Source organism: Oncorhynchus keta, chromosome 10, assembly GCF_023373465.1.
Source record: "Oncorhynchus keta strain PuntledgeMale-10-30-2019 chromosome 10, Oket_V2, whole genome shotgun sequence".
Classification (NCBI taxonomy): domain Eukaryota; kingdom Metazoa; phylum Chordata; class Actinopteri; order Salmoniformes; family Salmonidae; genus Oncorhynchus; species Oncorhynchus keta.
In genome coordinates this window covers 29,336,671-29,363,207 of record NC_068430.1, presented here as the reverse complement: position 1 = coordinate 29,363,207, position 26,537 = coordinate 29,336,671, and the positions used below count along the sequence as shown (strand labels likewise).

General features: G+C 43.5%; 1 protein-coding gene across 4 annotated transcripts in view; it reads left to right on the top strand.

The window, feature by feature from the left end:
* Positions 1-20,521, top strand: part of arhgef10la (Rho guanine nucleotide exchange factor (GEF) 10-like a) — a 114,247-nt gene extending 93,726 nt beyond the window's left edge. For all 4 annotated transcript variants that reach the window (XM_052526820.1, XM_052526818.1, XM_052526819.1 and 1 more), the window contains 6 exons: positions 766-980; positions 1,861-2,018; positions 4,301-4,443; positions 7,546-7,717; positions 17,341-17,463; positions 17,605-20,521. In XM_052526820.1, coding sequence (XP_052382780.1) covers positions 766-980; positions 1,861-2,018; positions 4,301-4,443; positions 7,546-7,717; positions 17,341-17,463; positions 17,605-18,149 — 1,356 coding nt within the window. In that variant the 3' untranslated portion in view covers positions 18,150-20,521. The remainder of the gene's footprint in view (positions 1-765; positions 981-1,860; positions 2,019-4,300; positions 4,444-7,545; positions 7,718-17,340; positions 17,464-17,604) is intronic.
* The last annotated feature ends 6,016 nt before the right edge of the window (positions 20,522-26,537 follow it).

The following is a 26,537-nucleotide window of genomic DNA, read 5'->3' as shown; positions in this document are numbered from 1 at the left end:
TCATCTTACACAAACCCTCAATTGTCAAGCAATGCACAGTCTTTGAAAGTATTTTTTTCATCTGTCTGTTCTCTGCTGATGAAAAGATCTCTGTTTTAGAAATGGTTTGATGTTCTAGAGATGACATTGTGAACCCATTGCGGTTTGTGGTTTCTGAATCTGAGGGATATTTAAAAGTGAGGGAGGAATATAGACAGGATTTGAAAGGATATTTGATTTTAACTTTACACTTTGCTGAAACTGCCTGGATTTGCTAACAGGTGCGGATATCAGAGCTAAGAGGTATTACAGGAGAGTGTTCTGTGTCTTCTAAAATTATTCAGAAATTCTACAAAGACTTAAGCATGAGCAAGTAACTCTCCTACGCTACAGTACATTTTCTAAACGACCATCCACCCTCTCCACCTGTGCTATGTTAGCCGTTAATTGCTGTGACCTACAGTCTTTACTGACCTTTAAATGGACACCTCTTTCTCTCTAGGTGGCTAGTGGAGAAGATGTCTTGACCCAGATATATCTTATTGATTATAGATGCCCACGTGTCTCTCTCTCTCTAGGTGGCTAGTAATTGAGTATCTTACTGACCTTACATACATAACTTCCCTCTCTGTAGGTGGCCAATGGAGGAGTATTTAAATGTCTCTCTCTGCAGGTGACTAGTGGAGGAGTATTTTACTAACCTTATATACCCACTTTTCTCTCTAGAGGTGGCCAGAGGAGGAGAATATCTTACTGAACTTGGATACCTACCTTCTCTCTCTGCAGGTGGCCAGTGGAGGAGATGCTACCCAGGGGCAGGTGGAGATCTTCTCCCTGAACAGGCCCACACCACGCCCAGTGAAGAGCCTCCAGGTGGGGGCCCCAGTGAGGTGTCTGGAGTATGTGCCTGAACCCAGCACCCCAGAGGAGATGGAGGCTGTGGCCCTCAGGAGCCCTACTGGGGTGGGGAACACCATTTGTCTGGGACTGGATGATGGAAGGTGAGGTCGACACAGCTTTTAGAGAAATTGTCATATACAATGGTGTAAGTTACATTTATGTGGATGGATGCATGGATGGATGATGATGATACAGACATATTATTGTATTTATTATTGTTGGTCACCACTATTATCCTACTTACAAAGTCTATTTGTTTTGACAGAGAGTCATATTCTGTATCACCATGCAGTATAGTATGTTAGGTTAATCTCAAGACTAACAAAACCTGTCAATAGTAGATGGGACAAAGAAATCAGAGTTGATTTCATACACCTCAAATCCTGGTGCTCAACCATATCTTATTTTCCCATCTACTGTTTATAATTTCAGATTTTACTGCATGTAATGGAGGAATAGTTGAATCTCAGACGGTTACAGTCCTGGTGATTACATTACTTTCGAAGAGAAAACAGTCCTCCTGCATCTCATATTGCCAGTTGACTGTAGTTATTTTCCTTTGCAATTTGTTTGTTAATCATTTGGGCACCAGAATAAAATGAAAAGTGTGCAGTTTATTTGTTTATGTTGACCCATTCACTATATGTGTCCTGAGAGGAGGGAAAATACAAAGTGTAATAGAAGCACAATTTCAGCATTTATTTTTGTGGAACACAATTGACTGTCAACTAGTTAACGTTCTCTTTCGAGAAATACATATATTTTTCCAAAGGTGTGCATTTGTTCATTGTAAATTTAGGAAAAATGTGCAGAACAGTCAATGAAGTTCAGATGGAATCTTTAAACACAAGAAAGAGCAAGGGGCTGCACACACACATTTTAAGGTCCAAAGTGCCCAGTTACATCAAGGTACTCAGTCTTCATAAATTATATTCATTTATCATGTACAGTGTACATTGTTCCTGCTCCTTTTGCCACCAGCATCCTGGTGTATGGCAGTGTGGACACTGCAGCCCAGTGCCTGTTGACCCTGTGTAACCCTCAGCGCTGTCCTGTCCTGTGCCTCAAACACTCCATCAACTTCCTGTTCGCTGGGCTCAGAGATGGAACCATGATGGTGTATGGACGAAGTAATGGTGGTAAGGTCTTTCCAAGGTCTCCCTCTGTATGTCAGGAAGATAGTCATCAGATTTCAATACAAAATGACAGAATTGTTGAATCATCACATTACTAACATAGCAATTTATTTAATGTTAGCTACATAGAAGTATATGTTTCAAGCCATCACCAATATAGCAAGGAAAGCAATCACAGCACAATTAAAGCAGGAGAATGGAATGATTTTATAATTACGTTACGCCACTAATGCTCTTAGCTAGTCATTTGTATTAATTCAGGTAATCATTCCATTCACTCATTAGCCTACTGTAGCAACAATGTTTAAGCATTGTATTGTATGAAATGTGACATTAAAATGGAATAGTTATTTTGATATTAGACATTATTAACATTATTAAAATGGCTTTTAATTAAGTAATCAATCATGTTAGTAGTGCAAATATTAATCTTATTGTTTCCTTGTTTCAATTTGTACATCTTTCAAATTCCCATGTATGTCTCTTTCTTTTGCAGTGAATGCCTCCGTGAGTGTGTGAGAAATATCATTTCTGTCATGCGTTCAGTTTGCATGAGGAGACGTGCTTATGAGTGATAGGATTTTCAGGGAATCCATCAAGTGGATGCGTTGGCAAAAGGCCAATTAATTTCAGACAAGCAACCTTGGAAAATATTTTAAATACTTAAAATACCTCTTTTCATGCCCATTCTTGGTAATCTTCGCTGACAGTTAGTGTAAGGAAATGACTCCTGAAGTCACCATACAGTGGTTGGTGTGCTCGTGTTGTGGTCAGACAGGCATATCATAGGACTAGGAGCACCATCTCAACACTCATTCTCCCAGTAGGTCATCACAGCCTGCGGTAGCACAATGGCTGCCCGGTTGCGGTGTGGTGAGTCTTACCTGGCTGTGTCAGTGTGGCTGCCTGCATCCACCCAGCACTCTGCTGTCCTCTCACCTCCAGCCAAGCAGAAAGGATGATTAATTACGCCAGTGTGCTGCGTGCCGATTAAATATTACTATTCATGTTATGTAAAATAAATAAATAATAAAGAGGTAGAAGACAGGGAAAACGCTCTGGAGTGGAGTGTGGATGGTGCCAGGCAATGTTTGTGCATTCTGCACAGCTGTTAAAGATTGATGCCCCTGGATGGCACACTGCTGCCTGGAAACCATGTCTGCAAGAGTAGGAAAATATCAAGTCTTCACATGGGATTTCTATCAAAATGCATATGAATAGCCTGCCCAGCACATTGTTGCTTAGCGGAAAATCCCAATTTCTTTTCTCATATAAATATAATTCATACAGTTCATAGAGTTGAAGGTCTGGGCTTCAGAAACTTATTTAGAAAATCTTTTGATGGTCTGAACCCCTTTTTAACAATTTTCCAGTGTTTTGCGGTGGTGCGTGTGGTAGAGCTGTGACATGGCCAAGGCTTGTGCATGGAGCTAGGGGGACTTAAAGGAAAGTGAATTAAAAAATGTGGAAGAATGACATTTAGAACACGCCAAGCAATTAACCTGAGGAAGTCAGAAGGCATTGTGAAGCTATTCTGATTTGAAAGGCATGAAATAAACAACTCACAATGTTAATTAAATGGCTGGGTGCACTTCCTTCTCTAATTTTGCTTCATTAAAGCACAGCAAAGGAAAAGCTTATGTAAGGTGCTTCATAATGCACTTCCAGGGTAGCTGCAATGGGTGCCCTGTGTTTACAACTCAAACGAATAATGTCTGCTTCATTTTCACACCGACGGGCGGAAAAAATGAAGTGGCGATAAGGAGGTTAGGAAGCTGATTAAATTGTATGGCAGTTGTTAGCATTTGGATGTTAGGGATGCCTTATTGTTTAGTCTCAAAGTATAGTCCATAGACACTTTGTTTTCATCAAATTGTGATTCACGCTGGTTTTTGTGTGTGTGTGTGTATGTCTGTGTATTTGTGTGCATGTGTGTGCGCTCTGCGCATGTGCATGCTTAGTTGCACATGCACGTGTGTGAAACAGTAAGTGTAAGTATTTCTTGTGTTTTCACTGTGGAATATTTGTCTAGAGAACACCAGGGCAAGTTGCTTGAGTGTAAGTAGAAGCAATGTAGTTTAATTGCCTTGCTCAAGGCAACAGCTGCTGAATCACCACACTACGCAGTCAAACGGAAAGTTTTGCATGTATTTAAAACATAATCATAAACTGGCGATAACAAGTCATGATTTTGTTAGCTGTTTGAGCAAAACTTTGTTTTGTTCTTAGTATAGTAAGAGTTTAAAGGGTTCTGATTGTGAGCATTTGTTGTGTTGTCTTCTCAGGTGAGCTTTGGGAGCCAGACACCTGCAGGACTGTGAGTGTGGGCCCGGAGCCTGTGCGAACTCTTCTGGTACTGGAGGACTCTGTGTGGGCCAGCTGTGCCAACTCTGTGACCGTCATCAAGGGCTCCAGCCTTTCCACTCAGGTACAATAGGAGATGCACAAGGTGCTTTATAGTTTGAACAACAGCACACAAATACATGCCTCTCGAAATGCTCCAGGAAAGCATCTTCACCTCCATCTTGCATCCTTTTCACAACTACTTAAGTGCAGAGGCTCATGCACAGAATTGTCTCGACAATACACTGTCCTTTTCTTCACCTAAACACACTTTATTTTGGAACTATAAACTATATTGGAACTCAAAACTCCTTGAGTTCTACATTGATAATTTGACCTAAAATATTTGTGGGGATGTTGGCATCAGAATGTGTTTTCAGGCAGCAGTGGCTCTTTATGCTTGTACACTTTCCTCCCTGTTCAATTCTCTGGAGATCAGAGCTTAGCCAGCTGAGTGACCACGCAAAGGAGACAAGGTTCTGTCTGGCTCGTGCCAGCGTATCCCCTCTGCATGGTGAACAGGCATGTGTGCTTGCGTCGGTGCTGGTTGCACCTCTCTTAGTGGCGGGGGGTGTCAGGATCGTGATCGCTCAGACTTACCCCTCCTCTACTTTAGCGGTCTAGCCCGCTTGCCTAAGTCAGATCAGCCTTATTGTCCTCCTCCCCCCACTCCTCCTGTGTGTGTGCTTGAAGGGACCCTTGTGTGTGCTCTGCATTATGACAGAGCTCCGGGAATGACCCATGTGCCCTAAAATAAAGAGAACTGTCATCAGAGCCTAACCAGGCAGGACTGTGAGAATGCAGGGCATGGCATGACATGTCTCCCTCCCTCCCTCCCTCCCTCCCTCCCCTCCCTCCCTCCCTCCCTCCCTCCCTCCCTCCCTCCCTCCCTCCCTCCCTCCCTCCCTCCCTCCCTCCCTCTACTTCTCTCTAGAAGAGAGGATGATGCTTACTCCCCCTCCCTCTCTTCCCTGTCCTTCCCATGCCCACTCCCCTCCTTCCTTCACCTCCGTGGCTGTGGATTTTCTCCTCCTGAGAACAGACACCTTGTCACCCAGTGTAATGCAGGGCTAATGAGCTGTTCAGGCGGTGGGGCTTTAGCGCTGGGTCTTTAGCCTGCAGTGATTCTCCCCTCTGCTGATGAAGGACTTGGTGCTGCTGTTTGAGTGACAGAAGTGCTGGGTGGAAGGGGCATTTTACCTCTGTCATACTGCTACCACTCTCATGGCTGTAAGCAATGCAGAACTCATCTCGCTAATACCAGTGTGTCAATTGGGTGAACAGTTGTTGCCATCAGTTATTTGACACCATCCATTTTTAGAAGAGACCTTAGTACCAAATATCTGCTCTGATAGGTTCTCCAGGCAGTATCCAATTTTGTTAAGGCTGGCAGTCATGCAGCCCTGTAGACAGATCTCACTTCCACTAACCTCTTCTATTCAATTACCCTACCAGTTAATTCATTATTATTACAGTAGCTATGGCATTGTTTTACATTTGGCCTCACTGGGATACAGGGGACAGATCAAATTGAAAGCAGTCAGATAATGACATATCCAGTGAAACATATGCTAGACAAGGTGACATGATGACTGGGTGTCAACCAATAATTAGCCTGTTAATTAACAATTTGTCTGTTCATGCCAAAATCACTGATTTAAACCCGCCCCATGATTTTCTAATGGTTCACTGACATTTTCAATGCTCTTTTAATTAGATTTTTTAAAAACTTTATTTGTATTTAGTTAGTACATTTTTTGAAATAGGGCTCTTTGAACTTAAATAATTTATAGAATTTAATGGTTGCACTTGAAAATGGAAGGGATGCGATTTCCTCTCTTCCTAGGTGGAGCAGAGCAGGCACCTTCTGCCGCGGAGTCAATTAAAAGAGAAAACACATCAAAGGTTCTCTCCTCTCCCCACTCTCAAACAAAGGAGGTCCCCCTGGCAAGGGCACACAAACAGGTGGTAATCCCCGTCCTCCGGTGCACAGGGGGGAGCACCCCTCCTCAGCCGTCTCCCTGACTAATCTCTCATCCCCGGACTCATGAACCGAGAGTGATAGGAGCGGGGAGACGATGCCAGAGCCAGCCCCTGTCATGGTGCAGACCTCGGGGGGTAGCATGCCTAACTATGATAAGGCGCGCTGCTCTTCCTCAGCTACTCATTAAGAATGTGTGCCTGAAACGCCTCCTCTTTTGCTGTGGTCTTGAGAAATTGGAGGGTGGGAGGAAGATGTATACTGACACAGTAGAAAAGATGCCCCTGTCTGTGAAACATTGGTGCAGTTCATTACAATCTCAAGAGAGACACATAGCCTTTTCTGGGTTGGTGCAGGGTTGTTAATCTCCAGTCATCTGGCCGACTTGGGTTTCGTGAAACAGCTCTAAAGAGGGGTACTCAAACCTACGCTCAGGCATTCTATTAGTCTTTTGTTAACAAGTAATATCCGAATGTAATTTGTTAATGGTGTTCATGTGTAATTCACTTTGTATGATTATGTCTGAGCACATTAGCAGTGTTGTCCATGGATACAGTGAACTAGAACTCCTGGAGAGGGGTTCTTATGACATGGATGCACAATACTTTATGCATTTGTTTAATGAAGTCATACTGTAGATCTAGGATATTATAACCTCATTATGGATTGGATGTCTACGTACAGAGACATACATTTAACAATGTGCAGAGCAATGGTAAAGAAGCAATTACAGACAGTAACATCACACTTTATATGATAATCAGTTATCCATAGAAACATATTATAGATTTCCAGATTTCTGTAAGAACCCCCCACCCCACCACCCCGGACTGGACCCAAGTACCTCAGAAGTTTTTCCCATTATCATCATATCTGACAGCAGAGAAAGCCAACCCAGACAAAATCCTGTCTCAAATCTTTTCAAATCAAATTCCTGACAAGGCATATCACATCTGTTTTGTTGTATTTAGACCAAGATGTCTGCATGTAACATTGATCAGATTCATAAAAGACTCAGATCTACAGTATATTTCATTTAAAAGACCAATGTCAACCGGGTCTAAATGGGGCTATACTGTTTATTTTAACTACATGTTCTGTGTAAGCATTTGCTTGGCAGCTCTATGCCTATTCTCTATGCCTAAGTCCCATCTCTACTATAGTTTCAATATAGTTATTCACTGCTTCTCTCCTTCTCTCTTCCAGAGGTTTGAGGTGCACCCAGAACCCATGGTGAGCGTGGCCCATATGGTGCGGGCTGGAGGAGGAGTCTGGATGGCCTTTAGTGAGGGCTCTTCTATTCGCCTGTTCCACACTGAGACACTGGAGCATCTGCAGGAAATCAATATCTCCACACGAGTATCTTTGCACAACCCAGGTACAGTTCAAAACGCCTACAGTCAGGTTGCTATAGGGATTCGTTTTGACCTCCTCATTCCGGGGGTCAACTCCACAAGTCTTTGCTAGGGTTCTGTCACAAAATCTATTTTGTCATGAGCCTGACCTGCTGTATTTGTGGGGTTAGGAGGAAAACATATGGCATACATTAGTTTGTTTTTGGGGGCCCTCATTGTACAAGAGCAATGAGATGGCACCAATTAAGCCACGTCAATACTGCACTTCTCGCTGGAATGATATTCTGGTCTTGTCTTGCTGGAGCTGCTCCTTTGGCCCTGCACTCCGGGACTGACCTGAATAACTAGCCATCTAAAGACCCTGAGAAGCCCCGATGGAGCCATAGGGTGAGAGGCAGGAATTCACAAAAGTACAATCATTGACAAGCTGTTACAATGCTGCCAGACAAAGGTTTTCATTGCACGAGTTGCCATGGAAGCACTCGTCTTTCCTTCAATATCCTGGCAACACTTGTATTGTGCCAGGTTTGTTTTCTTTTTACCTGCGTCTCTATTTTCTTTTCTTCTCTCTCTCACGCTTTCTTTCTTCTCATCTTATCTGTCTCTCTTTTATTTTATCTCTCACTGCAGCCCCTTTAAGATGCTGTATACATTATCCTCACTCTCCATCTTCCTTCATGATGAATGAAATATTTATCAACCAATCCAAGTATTTCCATTGTTAGTATGGGGGAGTCAGGGAAAACACGTCGGACTGGCTGAAACAGAAATGAGCCTGTTTCAGGGTGGTCCTTCCACACATTTTATCAATTTGATTCAATATCAGCCCAGGGACCCATGGCCCAGGGAGCCATTACAGCCTAAAATCCTGCTCCCTTTCTCCTAATGCTGTCTGGATTTATTCAGTTTGATATTCTGCATGTAAAAAGGACTGAGGATCAGAGTCAGACAGAACTCAAAGGAGAGAAAGGCAGTGCACCAAATCAAGCTTCAGCAGCTGGACACAGGGAGTTTTTTTTTTAACCAGGTAGGCAAGTTGAGAACAAGTTCTCATTTACAATTGCGACCTGGCCAAGATAAAGCAAAGCAGTTCGACACATACAACAACACATGGAGTAAAACAAACATACAGTCAATAATACAGTATAAAAATAAGTCTATATACAATGTGAGGAAATGAAGTGAGATAAGGGAGGTAAAGGCAAAAAAAAAGGCCATGGTGGTGAAGTAAATACAATATAGCTGTAACGGTTTTCCTCCTCTTCGTCTGGAGAGGCGAGAAGGATCGGAGGACCAATATGCGGCGTGATAAGTGTCCATTGTTCTTTAATAAGAAATACTCAACCTGAACACAACTGATACCAAAACAATAAACGTGAACTGAACGAAAACCAAAACAGTACCGTGTGGTGAAAAAACACAGACACTGAAACAAACACCCACAAACACACAGTGAAACCCAGGCTACCTAAGGATGATTCTCAATCAGAGACAACTAATGACACCTGCCTCTGATTGAGAAGCATACTAGGCCGAAACATAGAAATCCCCAAATCATAGAAAAACACACATAGACTGCCCACCCCAACTCACGCCCTGACCATACTAAATAACGACAAAACAAAGGAAATAAAGGTCAGAACGTGACAGTACCCCCCTCCCAAAGGTGCGGACTCCGGCCGCAAAACCTTAACCTATAGGGGAGGGTCTGGGTGGGCGTCTGTCCGGGGTGGTGGCTCTGGCGCGGGACGTGGACCCACTTCACCACAGTCTTTCTCCGCCTCATTGTCCGCCTCCGTGGCCTCCTAAACACGGCAACCCTTCTAAATGGCCCCACTGGACTGAGGGGCAGCTCGGGACTGAGGGGCAGCTCTGGACTGAGGGGCAGCTCTGGACTGAGGGGCAGCTCGGTACTGAGGGGCAGCTCAGTACTGAGGGGTAGCTCCGGACTGAGGGGTAGCTCAGGACTGAAGGGCAGCTCCGGACTGGCTGACGACTCTGGCAGATCCTGGCTGAATGGCGGCTCTGGCAGATCCTGGCTGACTGGCGGCTCTGGCAGATCCTGGCTGACTGGCGGCTCTGGCAGATCCTGGCTGACTGGCGGCTCTGGCAGATCCTGGCTGACTGGCGGCTCTGGCAGATCCTGGCTGAACGGCGGCTCTGGAAGATCCTGGTTGAATTGCGGCTCTGGCAGATCCTGGCTGAAAGGCGGCTCTGGAAGATCCTGGCTGAACGGCGGCTCTGGCAGATCCTGGCTGAATGGCGTCTCCTTGCAGACTGGCGGCTCCTTGCAGACTGGCGGCTCCAGCAGCTCCTTGCAGACTGGTGGCTCTGGCGGCTCCTTGCAGACTGGCGGCTCTGGCGGCTCCTTGCAGACTGGCGGATCATGACAGACAGGAGACTCTAGCAGTTCTGGACAGACTGGAGACTCTAGCAGCTCTGGACAGACGGGAGACTCTAGCAGCTCTGGACAGACGGGAGACTCTGGCAGCTCTGGACAGACGGGAGAGACTGGCAGCTCTGGACAGGCGGGAGACTCTGCCAGCGCTGGTGAGGAGGAGGGCTCTGGCAGCGCTGGACAGGCGGGAGCACCTGTAGGGCTGAGACGGAGAGACAGCCTGGGGCAGGGGGCTGCCACCGGAGGGCTGGTGCGTGGAGGTGACACTGGATAGACCGGACCATGCAGGCGCACTGGAGCTCTTGAGCACCGAGCCTGCCCAACCTTACCTGGTTGAATGCTCCCGTTCGCCCTGCCAGTGCGGCGAGGTGGAATAGCCTGCACTGGGTTGTGCAGGCGAACCGGGGACACCATACGTAAGGCTGGTGCCATGTACGCCGGCCCAAGGAGACGCACTGGAGACCAGATGCGTAGAGCCGGCTTCATGGCACCTGGCTCGATGCCCACTATGCTCCCGCATATGGGAAACCGTGCGCTCCACAGCATAACACAGTGCCTGCCCGGTCTCTCTCGCCCTCCGGTAAGCACAGGAAGTTAGCGCAGGTCTCCTACTTGGCTTCGCCACACTTCCTGTGTGCCATCCCCCCAAGACATTTTTGGGGCTGACTGTCACCACACTGCTTGATCTTGTTTTGGTGGGTGTTTCTGTCACGGTTTTCCTCCTCAACATGAACACAACTGATACAAAAACAATAAATGTGAACTGAACGAAAACCAAAACAGTTCCGTGTGGTGAAAAAACACAGACACGGAAACAATCACCCACAAACAAACAGTGAAACCCAGGCTACCTAAGGATGATTCTCAATCAGAGACAACTAATGACACCTGCCTCTGATTGAGAAGCATACTAGGCCGAAAAATAGAAATCCCCAAATCATAGAAAAACAAACATAGACTGCCCACCCCAACTCACGCCCTGACCATACTAAATAATGACAAAACAAAGGAAATAAAGGTCAGAACGTGACAATAGCAAATAAAACACTGGAATGGTATATTTGCAGTGGAAGAATGTGCAAGGTAGAGATAGAAATAATGGGGTGCAGTAGGGGGAGAGGTAGTTGTTTGGGCTAAATTATAGATGGGCTTTGTACAGGTGCAGTAATCTATGAGCTGCTCTGACAGCTGGTGCTTCAAGCTAGTGAGGGAGATAAGTGTTTCCAGTTTCAGAGATTTTTGTCGTTCGTTCCAGTCATTGGCAGCAGAGAACTGGAAGGAGAGGCGGCCAGAGTTACTGTCAACAGGTCCATTGTTGTTGCCCTCTTTCAGAAGTTGGATGGAGAAGGAAAGAACAAAAAGAGACATGGTTCAGAAAGCCCAAACTTGTCTTTCTCCGGTCAAAGTTTATTTTTGTTAGAAATGTCTTCTTCGTCAAGTGCCTATCGGTCAAGATGTCTAGACTTTATATAGTTCGGTGAACCTTAGGTCATTTCCTCCCTACTCCAGCACTTCCTGATTGAATATGCAGGATGTTTGAGAATAAGAGAGGGAGGCAGGTTGGCCTCAGGGGAAGTTAGGAGACAGGGCACGAAGGGGGTTAGGGGGGCTAGGATGAGGGGTGGTTAGAGGGCTCCTGCTTACTCTCTCTTCTGCTGTTCCTCTGGATACACATGAAACATGGAATACTGATACAGTTATTACAGATCAATGCACTTCCATTCCCATCTGTCTCTCCCTTAATTTTGATAGGACAAGAATTTATGATCTACTGCCCAAATCCTCGCCCTTTAATGTGCTGCTCCTCATCGGGGGGTGTTGTGTTCTGTCTGATGTAGTAAACAGCTGGGAATTTTCTAAAGCCGAGAAGAAAAACCCGTGTCTTTTTCTAATGGATTTAATAGTCATTTTCTATGAAAAAATAAATAAATGTAATTCAAAAGGTCCTCATTGAAATATCACAGCGACATAATTATCTTTAGAGACTTAGATCCTTAGATCAGTCCACTGAAGACCTCTGCATTACTGTAAAAATTGGAGGTGGAGGATTGCTTAAATACCTCCCTAATCTCCTGTCTTTGTCATCATTCTCTTTCATTGCTGTTCCTAGACGATGCCTGGCTGGCGCCTACATGCTCTTAACTTAACAGTTCATGTTAAAGAAACATTTCACCCAATAACAATATTTGTGCATATGATGCAAAATGCAGCATCATATGATACAAAATGTATCATACCGGCTGTATTTCTGTATTTTGAAGACTTGATTGCTGACATGCAAAACATTTTGGGACTATATCAGCAATGGACTAATAAAAAAAAAATGTTTTGGGGTGGAGTTTTCCTTTAACTCTGGAGCTGCCCCTCTGATGTAGCTCTTTGTGACATAGACTAGAAATAGACACAATCTCTATCTAAGCAGTCAACTGACATTTACAGTGCATTCGGAAATTATTCAGACCCTTTGACTTTTTCCACATTGTTACGTTACAGCCTTATCATAAAATGGATTCAAATGTTTTCCCCCCCTCATCAATCTACACACAATACTCCATAATGACAAAACAAAAATAGTTTTTTTGAAATGTTGGCTAATTTATGAAAAAAATAAAAACGGAAATATCACAATTACATAACTACTCAGACCCTTTACTCAGTACTTTGTTGAAGTACCTTTGGCAGCGATTACAGCCTAGAGTCTTCTTGGGTATGATGTTACAAGCTTGGCATACCTGTATTTAGGGAGTTTCTCCAATTCTTCTCTACAGAGCCTCTCAAGCTCTGTCAGGTTGAGTGGGGAGCATCGCTACACAGCTATTTTCAGGTCTCTCCAGAGATGTTAGATCAGGTTCAAGTCCGGGGTCTGGCTGGGCCACTCAAGAACATTCAGAGACTTGTCCCAAAGCCACTCCTGTGTTGTCCTGGCTGTTTTCTTAATGTCATTGTCCTGTTGGAAGATGCACCTTGGCCCCCATCTGAGGTCTTGAGCGCTCTGGAGCAGGTTTTCATCAAGGATCTCTGTACTTTTCTCCATTCATCTTTCCCTCAATTCTGACTATTCTCCTAGTGCCTGCTGCTGAAAAACATCCTCAGTGCATGATCCTGCCACCACCAGGCTTCACCGTAGGGATGGTGCAGGTTTCCTATAGACGTGACGCTTGCCATTCAGGCCAAAGAGAACAATCTTGATTTCAGAGAATCTTGTTTCTCATGGTTTGAAAGTCCTTTACGTGACTTTTAGCAAACTCCAAGCGGGCTGTCATGTGCCTTTTACTGAGGAGTTGCTTACATCCGGCCACTACCATAAAGGCCTGATTGGTGGATTGCTGCAGAGATGGTTGTCCTTTTGGAAGGTTCTCCCATCTCCACAGATGAACTCTGGAGATCTGTCAGTGTGACCACCAATTGCTCTGTTTGGCCGGGCGGCCAGCTCTAGGAGGGGTCTTGTTGGTTCCAAACTTCTTCCATTTAAGAATGATGGCGGCCACTGTTCTTTGCTGCAGAAACATTTTGGTACCCAATTCCTTCGGCCTCTTGGCTTGGTTTTTGCTCTGACATGCATTGTCAACTTTGGGACTTTAAATAGACCGGTGTGTGCCTTTCCAAATCATGTTCAGTCAATTGAATTTACCAAAGGTGGACTCCAATCAAGTTGTAGAAACATCTCAAGGATGATCAATGGAAACAGGATGCACCTGAGCTCAATTGAGTCTCATAGCAAATTGTTTGAATACTTATGTAAATAAGGCATTTCTGTTTTTTTTATTTGTAATAAATGTGCAAATATTTCTAAAAACCTTTTTTTCACTTTGTCATTATGGCGTATTGTGTGTAGATTGATTAAATATTTTTTAATTAAATTTAGTCCATTTTTGTACAAGATTGAATTCTTCACTGTGCCTTTAACCCTGTCCTGATCCTCAGAGATATTTTTCCTAAATACCTCGCTCTCTGCAGAAGCTTAACATGCACCTCAGCGATGCTGCCTCAACTCCCTCCTTGCAGAGCACTGCTGCTGCTTCCAAACATGGGATGTGTTCATGCGTGATGAAATGAATCAATTAAGGCGCTCTCTAAGCACTCATCCGAATCACACGTCATAATCTGAGCGTGACACAGAACAACCATGTAAATGCAGCTCTGTATGTAAATTAGCATTCTCTCAGTAGCGATCACATGACTGATGTTGTAATTCAATTAGGTGGTTGCCGTGGATATTAAGTGAAACTCTACATATCAGGACCACAAGAGCCAATAAGCCAATGACAGAGACCAGAAAAGCATAAACATAATGTATTGGCTCCTATTTTGTGTGTAATTTCACAATTATACCATTTGCATGTACAGTTGAAGTTGGACGTTTACATACACCTTAGCCAAATACATTTAAACTCAGTTTTTCACAATTCCTGCTATTTAATCCTAGTAAAAATGCCCTGTCTTAGGTCAGTTAGGATCATCACTTTATTTTTAGATTGTGAAATGTCAGAATAATAGTAGAAAGAATGATATATTTCAGCTTTTATTTCTTTCATCACATTCCCAGTGTCAGGAGTTTACATACACTCAGTTACTATTTGGTAGTATTGCCTTTAAATGGTTTAACCTGTGTCAAACGTTTCGGGTAGCCTTCCACAAGCTTCCCACAATAAGTTGGGTGAATTTTGTCCCATTCCTCCTGACAGAGCTGGTGTATCTGAGTCAGGTTTGTAGGCCTCCTTGCTCGCACATGCTTTTTCAGTTCTGCCCACAAATTTTCTATACGGTTGAGGTCAGGGCTTTGTGATGGCCACTCCAATATCTTGACTCTGTTGTCTTTAAGCTATTTTGCTACAACTTTGGAAGTATGCTTGGGGTCATTGTCCATTTGGAAGACCCATTTGCGACCAAGCTTTAACTTCCTGACTGATGTCTTGATGTTGCTTCAATATATCCACAGTTTTCCTGACATCTATTTTGTGAAGTGCACCAGTCCCTCCTGCAGCAACTCACCCCCACAACATGATGCTGCCACCCCCTTGGGATGGTGTTCTTCTGCTTGCAAGCCTCCCCCTTTTTCCTCCAAACATAACGATGGTCATTATGGTCAAACAGTTCTATTTTTGTTTAATCAGACCAGAGGACATTTCTCCAAAAAGTACAATCTTTGTCCCCATGTGCAGTTGCAAGCCGTAGTCTGGCTTTTTTATGGTGGTTTTGGAGCGGTGGCTTCTTCCTTGCTGAACGGCCTTTCAGGTTATGTTGATATATGACTCGTTTGACTGTGCATAATGATACTTTAGTACCTGTTTCCTCCAGCATCTTCACAAAGTCCTTTGCTGTTGTTCTGGGATTGATTTGCACTTTTCGCACCAAAGTACGTTCATTACTAGGAGACAGAATGCGTCTCTTTCCTGAGTGGTATGACTGCTGCGTGGTCCCATGTTGTTTATACTTGCGTACTATTGTGTGTACAGATGAACGTGGTACCTAAAGGCATTTTGAAATTGCTCCCAAGGATGAACCAGACTTGTGGAGGTCTACAATTATTTTTCTGAGGCCTTGGCTGATTTCTTTTGATTTCCCCATGATGTCAAGCAAAGATGCACTGAGTTTGAAGGTAGGCATTGAAATACATCCACAGGCACAGCTCTAATTGACCCAAATGATGTAAATTAGCCTAGCAGAAGCTTCTAAAGCCATGACATCATTTTCGGGAATTTTCCAAGTTGTTTAAAGGCACAGTCAACCTAATATATGTAAACTTCTGACCCACTGGAATTGTGATACAGTTAATTATAAGTGTAATAATCTGTAAACAATTGTTGGAAAAATTACTTGTGTCATGCACAAAGTAGATGTCCTAACTGACTTGCCAGAACTATAGTTTGTTAACAAGACATTTTTGGAGTGGTTGAAAAACAAGTCGTAATGACCTAAGTATGTATGTAAACTTCCGACTTCAAATGTATACTGATAACTAATGCCTATTGTACTGAAACAAAGAAAGTGCATGGAAACACAACAGCACAACACAACATGCATAACTGTGTACTGTTGAATGATTTTTTATTTATTTTACCTTTATGATACTAATAACTGACGTGATGTAAACATACTGTATGTGGTGCCAGAAATAATAATGCGGTTTTAACAACAATAATCGTAACACGAGTTATTGTTTAATTTCCATAATGCTATGAATACAGTACTTTTTACGGATAGGCGGGACAGTTGCGTCTCACTTGGGCAAAAAACAGGGGAAATGCAGCGCGGCAAATATAAAAAATTATATAAAATCATACTTTCAGTAAATCACACATGTAAAATACTCAGTTAGAGCTACACTCGTTGTGAATCCAGCCAACATATCAGATTTTAAAAAGGCTTTTCGGCAAAAGCATAAGAAGCTATTATCTGTTGATAGCACCAGCAGTAAACAAAGAGGATAGCATATTTCAACCCTGCAGGCGCTACACAAAAAGTAGAAATAAAATATAAAACATGCATTACCTTTGACAAGCTTCTTTTGTTGGCACTCCAATATGTCCCATAAACATTACAATTGGTCATTTTGTTAGATTAATTCCGTCCATCTATATCTAAATGTCAATTTATAAATTGCGTTTGATCCAGAAAGAAACAGCTTGCAAAAAACGCAACGTCACTACAAATTATTTCAAAAGTTGCCTATAAACTTCGCCAAAATATTTCAAACTACTTTTGTAATACAACTTTAGGTATTTTTAGACGTTAATAATCGATCAAATTGTAGACGGGTCTTTCTGTGTTCAATACAGGAATGAAAACAAACCAGCGATAACTTTCACGTCTTGCGCAACTCTCAACAGTGTACCCAGTTCCTAGTACCCAGTTCCAACTTCTTCATTGCACAAAGGAATAACCTCAACCAAATTTCAAAGACTGGTGACATCCAGTGGAAGCGGCAGGAACTCAAAACCAGTTCCTAAGAAATATAGTTTTCCAACGAGAACTCGCTGAACAGAAAAAATAATTCTGAACGGTTAGTCCTCTGAGTTTTGCCTGCTACATAAGTTCTGTTATACTCACAGACATCATTCAAACTGTTTTAGAAACGTCAGAGTGTTTTCTATCCAAATCTATGAATAATATGCATATCTTATATTCTTAGCATGAGTAGCAGTAAGTTGTAATTGGGCACGCTATTTATCCAAAAGTGAAAATTCTGCCCCCTAGCCCCAAGAGGTTTTAACAAAACTCTCATGTTTCCCTATTCCTGTGTTATAGGCCAGAAGAGCATGCATGTCACCAGCCTGCTCCTCTGCCAGGGGCTTCTGTGGGTGGGGACTGCCCAGGGAGTCATCATCACCCTGCCCGTGCCAAAACTGGAGGGCATTCCCAAAATAACAGGTACAGATGAGGGGAGGAGGGGAGGAGGAAATTAAGGTTTTCACTATGACAAATTATCCATTATCAAAATGGGAATACTAATTGCTTCTGGGGATATGTATGTCAACATTGTGCTTTTCTGGTTGTGTCTCTGTCCTGCAGGAAAGGGGATGACCTCTCTGAATGCCCACTGTGGTCCGGTGGACTTCCTGGTGGCCACCTCCAGCACCCTGTCCGCAGAGCTGCTGAAGAGGGACTCTGTGGGGGATGGACCCGACTCTGCCTGCGGAGGGGAGGACCGCAGTGACTCCTCCTCCCAGGAGTCTCTTCAGCAGTCAGGCTGCTCCCAGGGGGAGGGGCGGGGCAAGGGGCGGGGTGTGCTGCTACAGTACAGGCTACGCTCCACGTCGGGGTTGCCGGGGCGAGCACTGACGGCACGGGGCGACGAGGCGTCTGACTCCTCTCTGGAATCTCTGGAACAAAGACTGGAGGACGGCTCCATCTATGAGCTCAGTGACGACCCTGAGATGTGGGTGCGGGGGCGCCCCTGTGAGCGAGATAGGGGGCGTAGGGACAGGGTGACCTCAGCTGCGGTCATATCCGGGGGCAGGGGCTTCCAAAGACTGAGGGAAGGGACAGCAGAGCGCACGGGTGTGGAGACTTCAGAAACAACCCTGATGGTATGGCAACTGCCACTAACTGTGTGACCTGGACATCAACATTCAGGCAGTGTGGAGTGGAGAAACAGCTCTTTATCCCAGCCCCGAATCCTCTCCATTCAATAATGACAGGAACTTGAACCATGTGAGAGAAGTGTATTAGCGCTGGCACAGAGCACAAGGCCAGGCAGATGGCTCCTTGTGTGGGTTCAGGACCTCCTGCATGCTCCATCTGAGGAGACCTGCTGGTGGCCTGTGAGGCATGGGGCACTGACATCCCATTGGTGGCTCTGTGTGTATCCTCTTCCTCAGCCACAGGCCCAGGGCATTTCTTGTGACAGCTTAAATTAGTCCTCTCCCCACCTTGCCAAAATAGATATCCCAAAATCAAGCGTCATTAGACTGACTGTGCTCACCTCACACACATTTATCTCTCACAGTTGACAGCATTCCTCTGTAACAATGGACCACATTCCTTTGAGAGCGACCGTTTGTTGAATTTACCATGCTGCAGTGCTGGAGATGGACATCTTTTATCTGATCCTTTGGGAGAGAACCCATCAGTTTAGAGCTGAGAAACTACTGTTGGTTTACGAAGGACTTATTTAGTTCTGTTAGTTCAGTAAGCCTCGTGCTCACTCCCTGGCAATGTGAAATATGTGAAATGTCTGTCATAGTGTGTCACAATTGAATCTGTGCCTCTAGGAAATTAAAGTGTGTTAGACACTGACTGTGAGTCCTTAATCGTCTGATGTTTTACAGTATACTGCATAAATAGGCGGGTTATCTGAGGTATCATTGACAAGGAGGATTCCTGAGAGGCAGATGTGTCCTGGTCTATCGCAGTTTAGAGGTTTTAACTTTAAATGTTTCTTCTCGAATTACTGCAAAATGCAAAACAGATACCATACTGTAGATCTTTATTGTCGATGACGAAGACATTGTACATTGTTAATTTTAAGTTAGTTAAGCAAACACATAGGCTCACAATTATTTAACCTTTATTACACATCAAAAGGCCTACTGAATTAACTACAAAATACAACAACTGCAGCCACCAAGACATCATTAGTGGCTGTGTATAGGCAATCGGAGGGGAGAATGCTTCATATGGGGTTCTGTGGCAATTTAATACACGCAAACCTTTGATAAATCTATCCCCTAGTAGCATTTCTGTCTCCTTTCCTTCACTTCCTTTGTGAAGCCATTGCCATCGGTGGTCTGGTGTGCTAACAGAGACATGGTATTATCCTGCCCTGTTCCTGTTTCTATTCTTCCACAATGGAAAAGACCTTTGACAACATCTTTGAAAAGTGTTCATTTACAAATGAATTGAGATGTTTGGCTATGAATGCATGGCATTGAAGTGTTCTTTTAAATTGCCTGTGCTGCTGGATGGAAGTGATGGTTGATTACATATTTTGTCACGACTTTTGTAGAATCTGTTAATAATTCCAGTTACATCTCCACATCTGAGTACTCTATTTCATCCCAGTTGAAGGCCATGCTTTCTATGGTTTTGAAACATTCTTTGTCATTTTACTTAATCTCCCCGGCATTGACAGACAGCAGCTTTTCAATAGAAAACACAACCCAATACAGAGCGTCGAGGTGTTTCTATCCAAACGTACACATGAGAAAAGCTGTTTAAAGTATACTGTCAAAAACCACAGGACCTATTTAGTGTTTCTATGATAATACTATTCCACAACACTTTTCTGGAGGTCCCCAACAAGTCAAGGTTATTTGGATATAGCCAGAGGGTATATGAGGGTATGATTGAGTAACCTTTATGTAGTATACATTATTCATCCACAAACACTACCTGCATGTACAACAATTGTTTCAGTGGTTTACCTTTCCCACTGCTGGGGTGTTTGCTCAGACGTTATTGCACCCTATATCTTAGTGTGTTTCCACTCTCTCATCCTTTCTCATCCATTCACACTCATTATTATTTGATCTATTCAAACTCCTAAATGGAGATTGTCCATTATAACTTCACACTCATACCGACCATACTATCTATTCTTATAAAACCGATTTGTGCAGCTTCTCGAAGCTTCCCATAATTCAACTTTCATTCACATAACTGAAAATAATGTGCACTTATAATACTAAAGACTTCGACACCACTGTGGTAGACGAAGAGGCTTGTGATGAGTCGGCTGGTTTAACTTTTGATTATGATGAAATAATTATGTGACTCAGTTGTGTACGTTGATAGAGTGAGAAGTCTAACATTAGATTAATAATGTTAAGTTACATTGCACATATAAAACATTGCTTTTCTCCATTACATGTCAATTCCAATGTCCTATTGGTACGTTAATAAACACATGCTTACATACTGTACTGTAAAAGTGTTTCATCATTCATGTGTAATATGTCAATGTTAAATAAATACTTCATAGTGATAACATGATTCTAATCATCTTTTGTGGGACTCAAATTAAGGTTGGTGTGCTGATTTGAAGATTTACAAGTCTGAACCAGTTCAATGACCCACAAACCATAAAATATGTCTACATTTTGACCCATTTTGTGAAGCCTAATAAGAGTCTGTCTGTTAGAGGCCACTGTATCCAATCCTTTGGCTCATCCCCAGACTTCACATTTCTCTGGACCCTGACTTCACATTTCTCTGTTCGTACAGCCCATAGCAGTATGGTCCAGCCCAGTATGTTGGATAACTGGACCTGGTGTGGCCCTATGTGCTCAGTCTGCCCATATGTCTCCACACCTAGGGTTGCAAAGGGAGTGTATATTACTGGAAACCTTCTAAATTTACCAGTAAACTACCAGAATTGTATGTAATCACAAGACATCTAGTGGCCCGTTTGGGTACTTCAGATAATCACAGGAATCTGTAATTACATCTGGTCCTCTTATCACATAAAATATATTACATCATTAAAAAAGGGTAGTGGCTCCTAATGTGTGACAGGATCTTTCATTTCTGAGGCTCCATATCCAGTGTGCAAATTCTCCCAGTATCTCACAGGAATTTGGGACATTTTCTCATACTGAAACTGGATTAGATACATACCGGTAGTTAAATCCAAGTTGAATGACAAAAAGGTGGTATTCACAATATCACAAAACAAAAGACACAACAACAAAACACATCAATAGCCACTACACTGTCAAAACATGATTTTGTCATGACTATGGTGTAGTGACATTAGCTAGCTTGCTAATGTTAGCATAGCGTCTGCTACATGATAATCAGCTCGCGTTAACTAGCTAGCATTAGCTGCTTAGCTCAGCCCAGCTAGCACTAGCCCAATGGAAATTGATGCAACCCTGCTGGGTAAGTGGCTAGCCTAATGACCAGTGGTGACAGTCAAATCAAATCAAATGTATTTATATAGCCCTTCGTACATCAGCTGATATCTCAAAGTGCTGAACAGAAACACAGCCTAAAACCCCAAACAGCAAGCAATGCAGGTGTTGAAGCACGTTGGCTAGGAAAAACTCCCTAGAAAGGCCCAAAACCTAGGAAGAAACCTAGAGAGGAACCAGGCTATCAGGGGTGGCCAGTTCTCTTCTGGCTGTGCCAGGTGGAGATTATAACAGAATATGCCCAAGATGTTCAAATGTTCATAAATGACCAGCATGGTCAAATAATAGGTCTGGGACAGGTAGCACGTCCGGTGAACAGGTCAGGATTCCATAGCCGCAGGCAGAACAGTTGAAACTGGAGCAGCAGCACGGCCAGGTGGACTGGGGACAGCAAGGAGTCATCATGCCAGGTAGTCCTGAGGCATTGTCCTAGGGCTCAGGTCCTCCGAGAGAGAGAAAGAATTAGAGAGAGCATACTTAAATTCACACAGGACACTGGATAAGACCGGATAAGTACTCCAGATATAACAAACTGACCCTAGCCCCCAGACACAAACTACTGCAGCATAAATACTGGAGGCTGAGACAGGAGGGGTCAGGAGACACTGTGGCCCCATCCGATGATACCGCCGGACAAGGCCAAACAGGAAGGATATAACCCCACCCACTTTGCCAAAGCACAGCCCCCACACCACTAGAGGGATATCTTCAACCACCAACTTACCATCCTGAGACAAGGCGGAGTATAGCCCACAAAGATGTTCGCCACGGCACAACCCAAGGGGGGGCGCCAACCCAGACAGGAAGATCACATCAGTGACTCACCCCTCCTAGGGATGGCATGAAAGAGCACCAGTAAGCCAGTGATTCAGCCCCTGTAATAGGGTTAGAGGCAGAGAATCCCAGTGGAAAGAGGGGCACCGGCCAGGCAGAGACAGCAAGGGCGGTTCGTTGCTCCAGAGCCTTTCCATTAACATTCACACTCCTGGGCCAGACTACACTCAATCATATGACCCACTGAAGAGATGAGTCTTCAGTAAAGACTTAAAGGTTGAGACCGAGTTTGCGTCTCTGACATGGGTAGGCAGACCGTTCCATAAATATGGAGCTCTATAGGAGAAAGCCCTGCCTCCAGCTGTTTGCTTTGAAATTCTAGGGACCTGCGTCTTGTGACCGTAAAGGTATGACGGCAGACCAAATCATTAGCAAGCCCATGTAATGCTTTGTAGGTTAGCAGTAAAACCTTGAAATCAGCCCTTGCCTTGACAGGAAGCCAGTGTAGGGAGGCTAGCACTGGAGTAATATGATCAATTTTTTGGGTTCTAGTCAGGATTCTAGCAGCCGTATTTAGCACAGTGAGGTCCTCAAGGCTTTAATCAGTGTCATCTTGCAGAAATTGCAAGAGAAAATATTGGTTGATGAGCTAAGTTAGCTAGCAAGACAGCTATGACAGTTACCAGTGGGCATGCAGAAATGCATGATGACACATTGTATCGAAGTCAAGAAGTCACGCAGAACGGACTGCCTCTGACTCTGGACTTCCCCATCTAGCTAGCTAGCTAGTAGAGAGGTACAAAAACACCGGTACACAGAAGCATAGCTCATACAATTATATTTTGTTCAAGTCAATTACATTTACATTTAAGTCATTTAGCAGACGCTCTTATCCAGAGCGACTTACAAATTGGGCACTCTACAATAGTGCATCTAAATCTTAAAGGGGGGTGAGAAGGATTTTATCCTATCCTAAAAGAGGTGGGGTTTCAGGTGTCTCCGGAAGGTGGTGATTGACTCCGCTGTCCTGGCGTCGTGAGGGAGTTTGTTCCACCATTGGGGGCCAGAGCAAGTTTTGACTGGGCTGAGCGGGAAACTTCCTCAGTGGTAGGGAGGCGAGCAGGCCAGAGGTGGAGAACGCAGTGCCCTTGTTTGGGTGTAGGGCCTGATCAGAGCCTGGAGGTACTGAGGTGCCGTTCCCTCACAGCTCCGTAGGCAAGCACCATGGTCTTGTAGCATGAGCTTCAAAAGCCAGTGACGGAAGCGGGGTGACGTGAGAGAACTTGGGAACTGAAGCAGACGGGCTGCAGATGAGTTGTAGGGGTTTAATGGCACAGGCAGGGAGCCCAGCCAACCTGTTGCAGTATCCAGACGGGAGATGACAAGTGCCTGGATTAGGACCTGCGCCGCTTCCTGTGTGAGGCAGGGTATTGCGGATGTGTAGAGCATGAACCTACAGGAACGGGTCTGATGAAGGGTGTTTTCACGCCAGGTTCTTAGCGCTCTAGGAGCAATGGAGTTGTCAACCGTGATGGCGAGATCATGGAACGGGCAGTCCTTCCCCAAGCTCCGTCTTGCCGAGGTTCAGCTTGAGGTGGTGATCCGTCATCCACACTGATACATCTGCCAGACATGCATGCGATTCGCCACCTGGTCATCAGAAGGGGGAAAGGAGAAGATTAATTGTGTGTCGTCTGCATAGGAGAGACCATGCACAAGTGACATACACATCTGTGGGGCATACAAGACTCAAATTTCATATACATTTCAAGCCAGGTGGACTGGGGACAGAGAAGAGCAGTCTCAGTTGAATGACAATACATGTTTATGTTAGGACATGTTGCAAAGTAAATATCTGCATCAAATATATCTCATTGCATTGCATGCTAGTCCATAAAATATCTAGTTGTGTTTTATAGGAAAGGGGACTCACCCAACCTCAAGCTTGTGAAGGGGGATACACGTTCATGATGGAATTGGCCGAGAATGAAAAACCCAGTGACCACTAGATGTCCTCGTATACCCATATTTACTGTAGATAAAATGGACTTGATTTTTGATCAAGTACTGAACAGTACTGTTTGAATGACAAGCCCATTCAAGCCCATTCAATCTATTTTGGGTATCTATAATCATATGTATTTTTTGTACTCAGCAGGAACGGGGCCTACATACTTCCGAACATTTGTGTTCATGAATGGTTTAATGTAAGCTTGGTTGCATCCCCCATCTTAAAGTGTAAGAAGGCATTTGATATCACAAAGTATGCTGTATTTCCATTTCTCCTGGCTTGCCATTTGTCATTTAGTTAGCCCAACCTCACCCTAGAAATAGAAATCAGTTAAAGAGAAAATACATAGTATGTACTGTGTGTCAAACATATCCATAAGGATTCTCCAACATATGTTAATATACAAATAATATGCAACAGTGACATTTGACACCAGCGCAGAAAGTGGACTCTATCAGTGCTTAATTTGTAAAAATCGGGAGGTCCCGGAACAAATTGTGAGCTCAAGAGCGGAGAGTGATCTAGGAGGCTCTGAGGTACCTGAAGGCATGAGAAAAAGAGTGACAAACACAACTTAGCAGTGCAGAAGACGGAGTAAACAGCCATGTAACCTGCCATATGCATAGCCTATATACCTGAGTATTGCTGTGGGGCTTCCACAAGTCTGAATTTCATATAGCCTTATTTTCAAGACATCGATGTACAGAAACATTTGTAGACATCAAAACACCTGCCATATGCATATGCACACATACACATCTGTGGGGCTTACAAGACTCAAATTTCATATACATTTCAAGACATCATAGTAGCAATAAAACAAACGCCACAATTTCTGAATAAACACTACTGGTCCAAAGTTTTAGAACACCTACTCATTAATGGGTTTTTCTTTATTTGGACTATTTTCTACGTACTAGAATAATAGTGAAGACATCAAAACTATGAAATAACACATATGGAATCGTGTAGTAACCAAAAAAAGTGTTAAACAAATCAAAATCTATTTTGATATTTTTCAAACAGCCACCCTTTGCCTTGATGACAGCTTTGCACACTCTTGGCATTCTCTCAACCCGCTTCTTGAGCTAGTCACCTGGAATGCATTTCAATTAACAGGTGTGCTTTCTTAAAAGTTAATATGTGTCATTTCTTTCTTAACTTCTTGGCACACCCATCCCATTAGCGGGATCATTTTCGTCAACACCCACTGAATTGCAGAGCACCAAATTCAAATTAAATTACTAAAAATATTACATTATCATGAAATCACAAGTGCAATATAGCAAACCACAGCTTGGCTTGTTGTTAATCCACCTGGCGTGTCAGATAAAAAAATAAGCTTTACAGCAAAAGCTATCCAAGCGTTTATGTTAGGACATCTCTTTCAGCAGACAAAACATTACACACAGCCAGCAGCAAAGTAGATTGGTCACGAAAGTCAGAAAACCAATAAAATGAATCGCTTACCTTTGATGATCTTTGGATGTTTGCACTCACAAGACTCCCAGTTACACAATAAATGTTCCTTTTGTTCCATAAAGATTATTTTTATATCCAAAATACCTCCATTTGGTTGGCATGTTTTGTTCAGAAATCCACAGGCTTGAGCAGTCACGACGGTGAAATTCCAAATAGTATCCGTAAAGTTCGTAGAAACATGTCAAAGTTTTTTTATAATCAATCCTCAGGTTGTTTTTACAATAAATAATTGATAATATTTCAACCGGACCGTAGCTTTTTCAATAGGAGAGAGAGAGAAAATGTCTGCTCCAAGCTGTTGCTCATGCAGAACTCTGCTGGCACCCAGCCATCCACTGACGCGATGTGATGGTTCTCGCTCATTTTTCAGATGTGTGCATTTCCAAATGATGTCCAATCAATTGAATTTACCACAGGTGGACTCCAATCAAGTTGTAGAAACATCTCAAGGATGATCAATGGAAACAGGATGCACCTGAGCTCAATTTCAAGTCTCATAGCAAAGGGTCTTAGTACTTTTTTAAATAAGGTATTTCTGTTTTTAAATTTTAATACATGTGCAAACATGTCTAGAAACCTGATTTCCCTTTGTCGTTATGGGGTATTGTGTGAATAAGGGCTTTTATAGAATAAGGCTGTAACTTAACAAAATGTGGAAAAAGTCAAGTGGTCTGAATGTAGGCCTTAAATTTTCGCAAAGATCCTATACGATTGGTTATGGGAAACGATATCTGATGAGCCAATTTATATTTTCTGCAAAAAACTACCACCTGTCTCTAAAAATGCGCTCTCTGTGAATAAAGTGTTCCAAATCTTCCAACAGA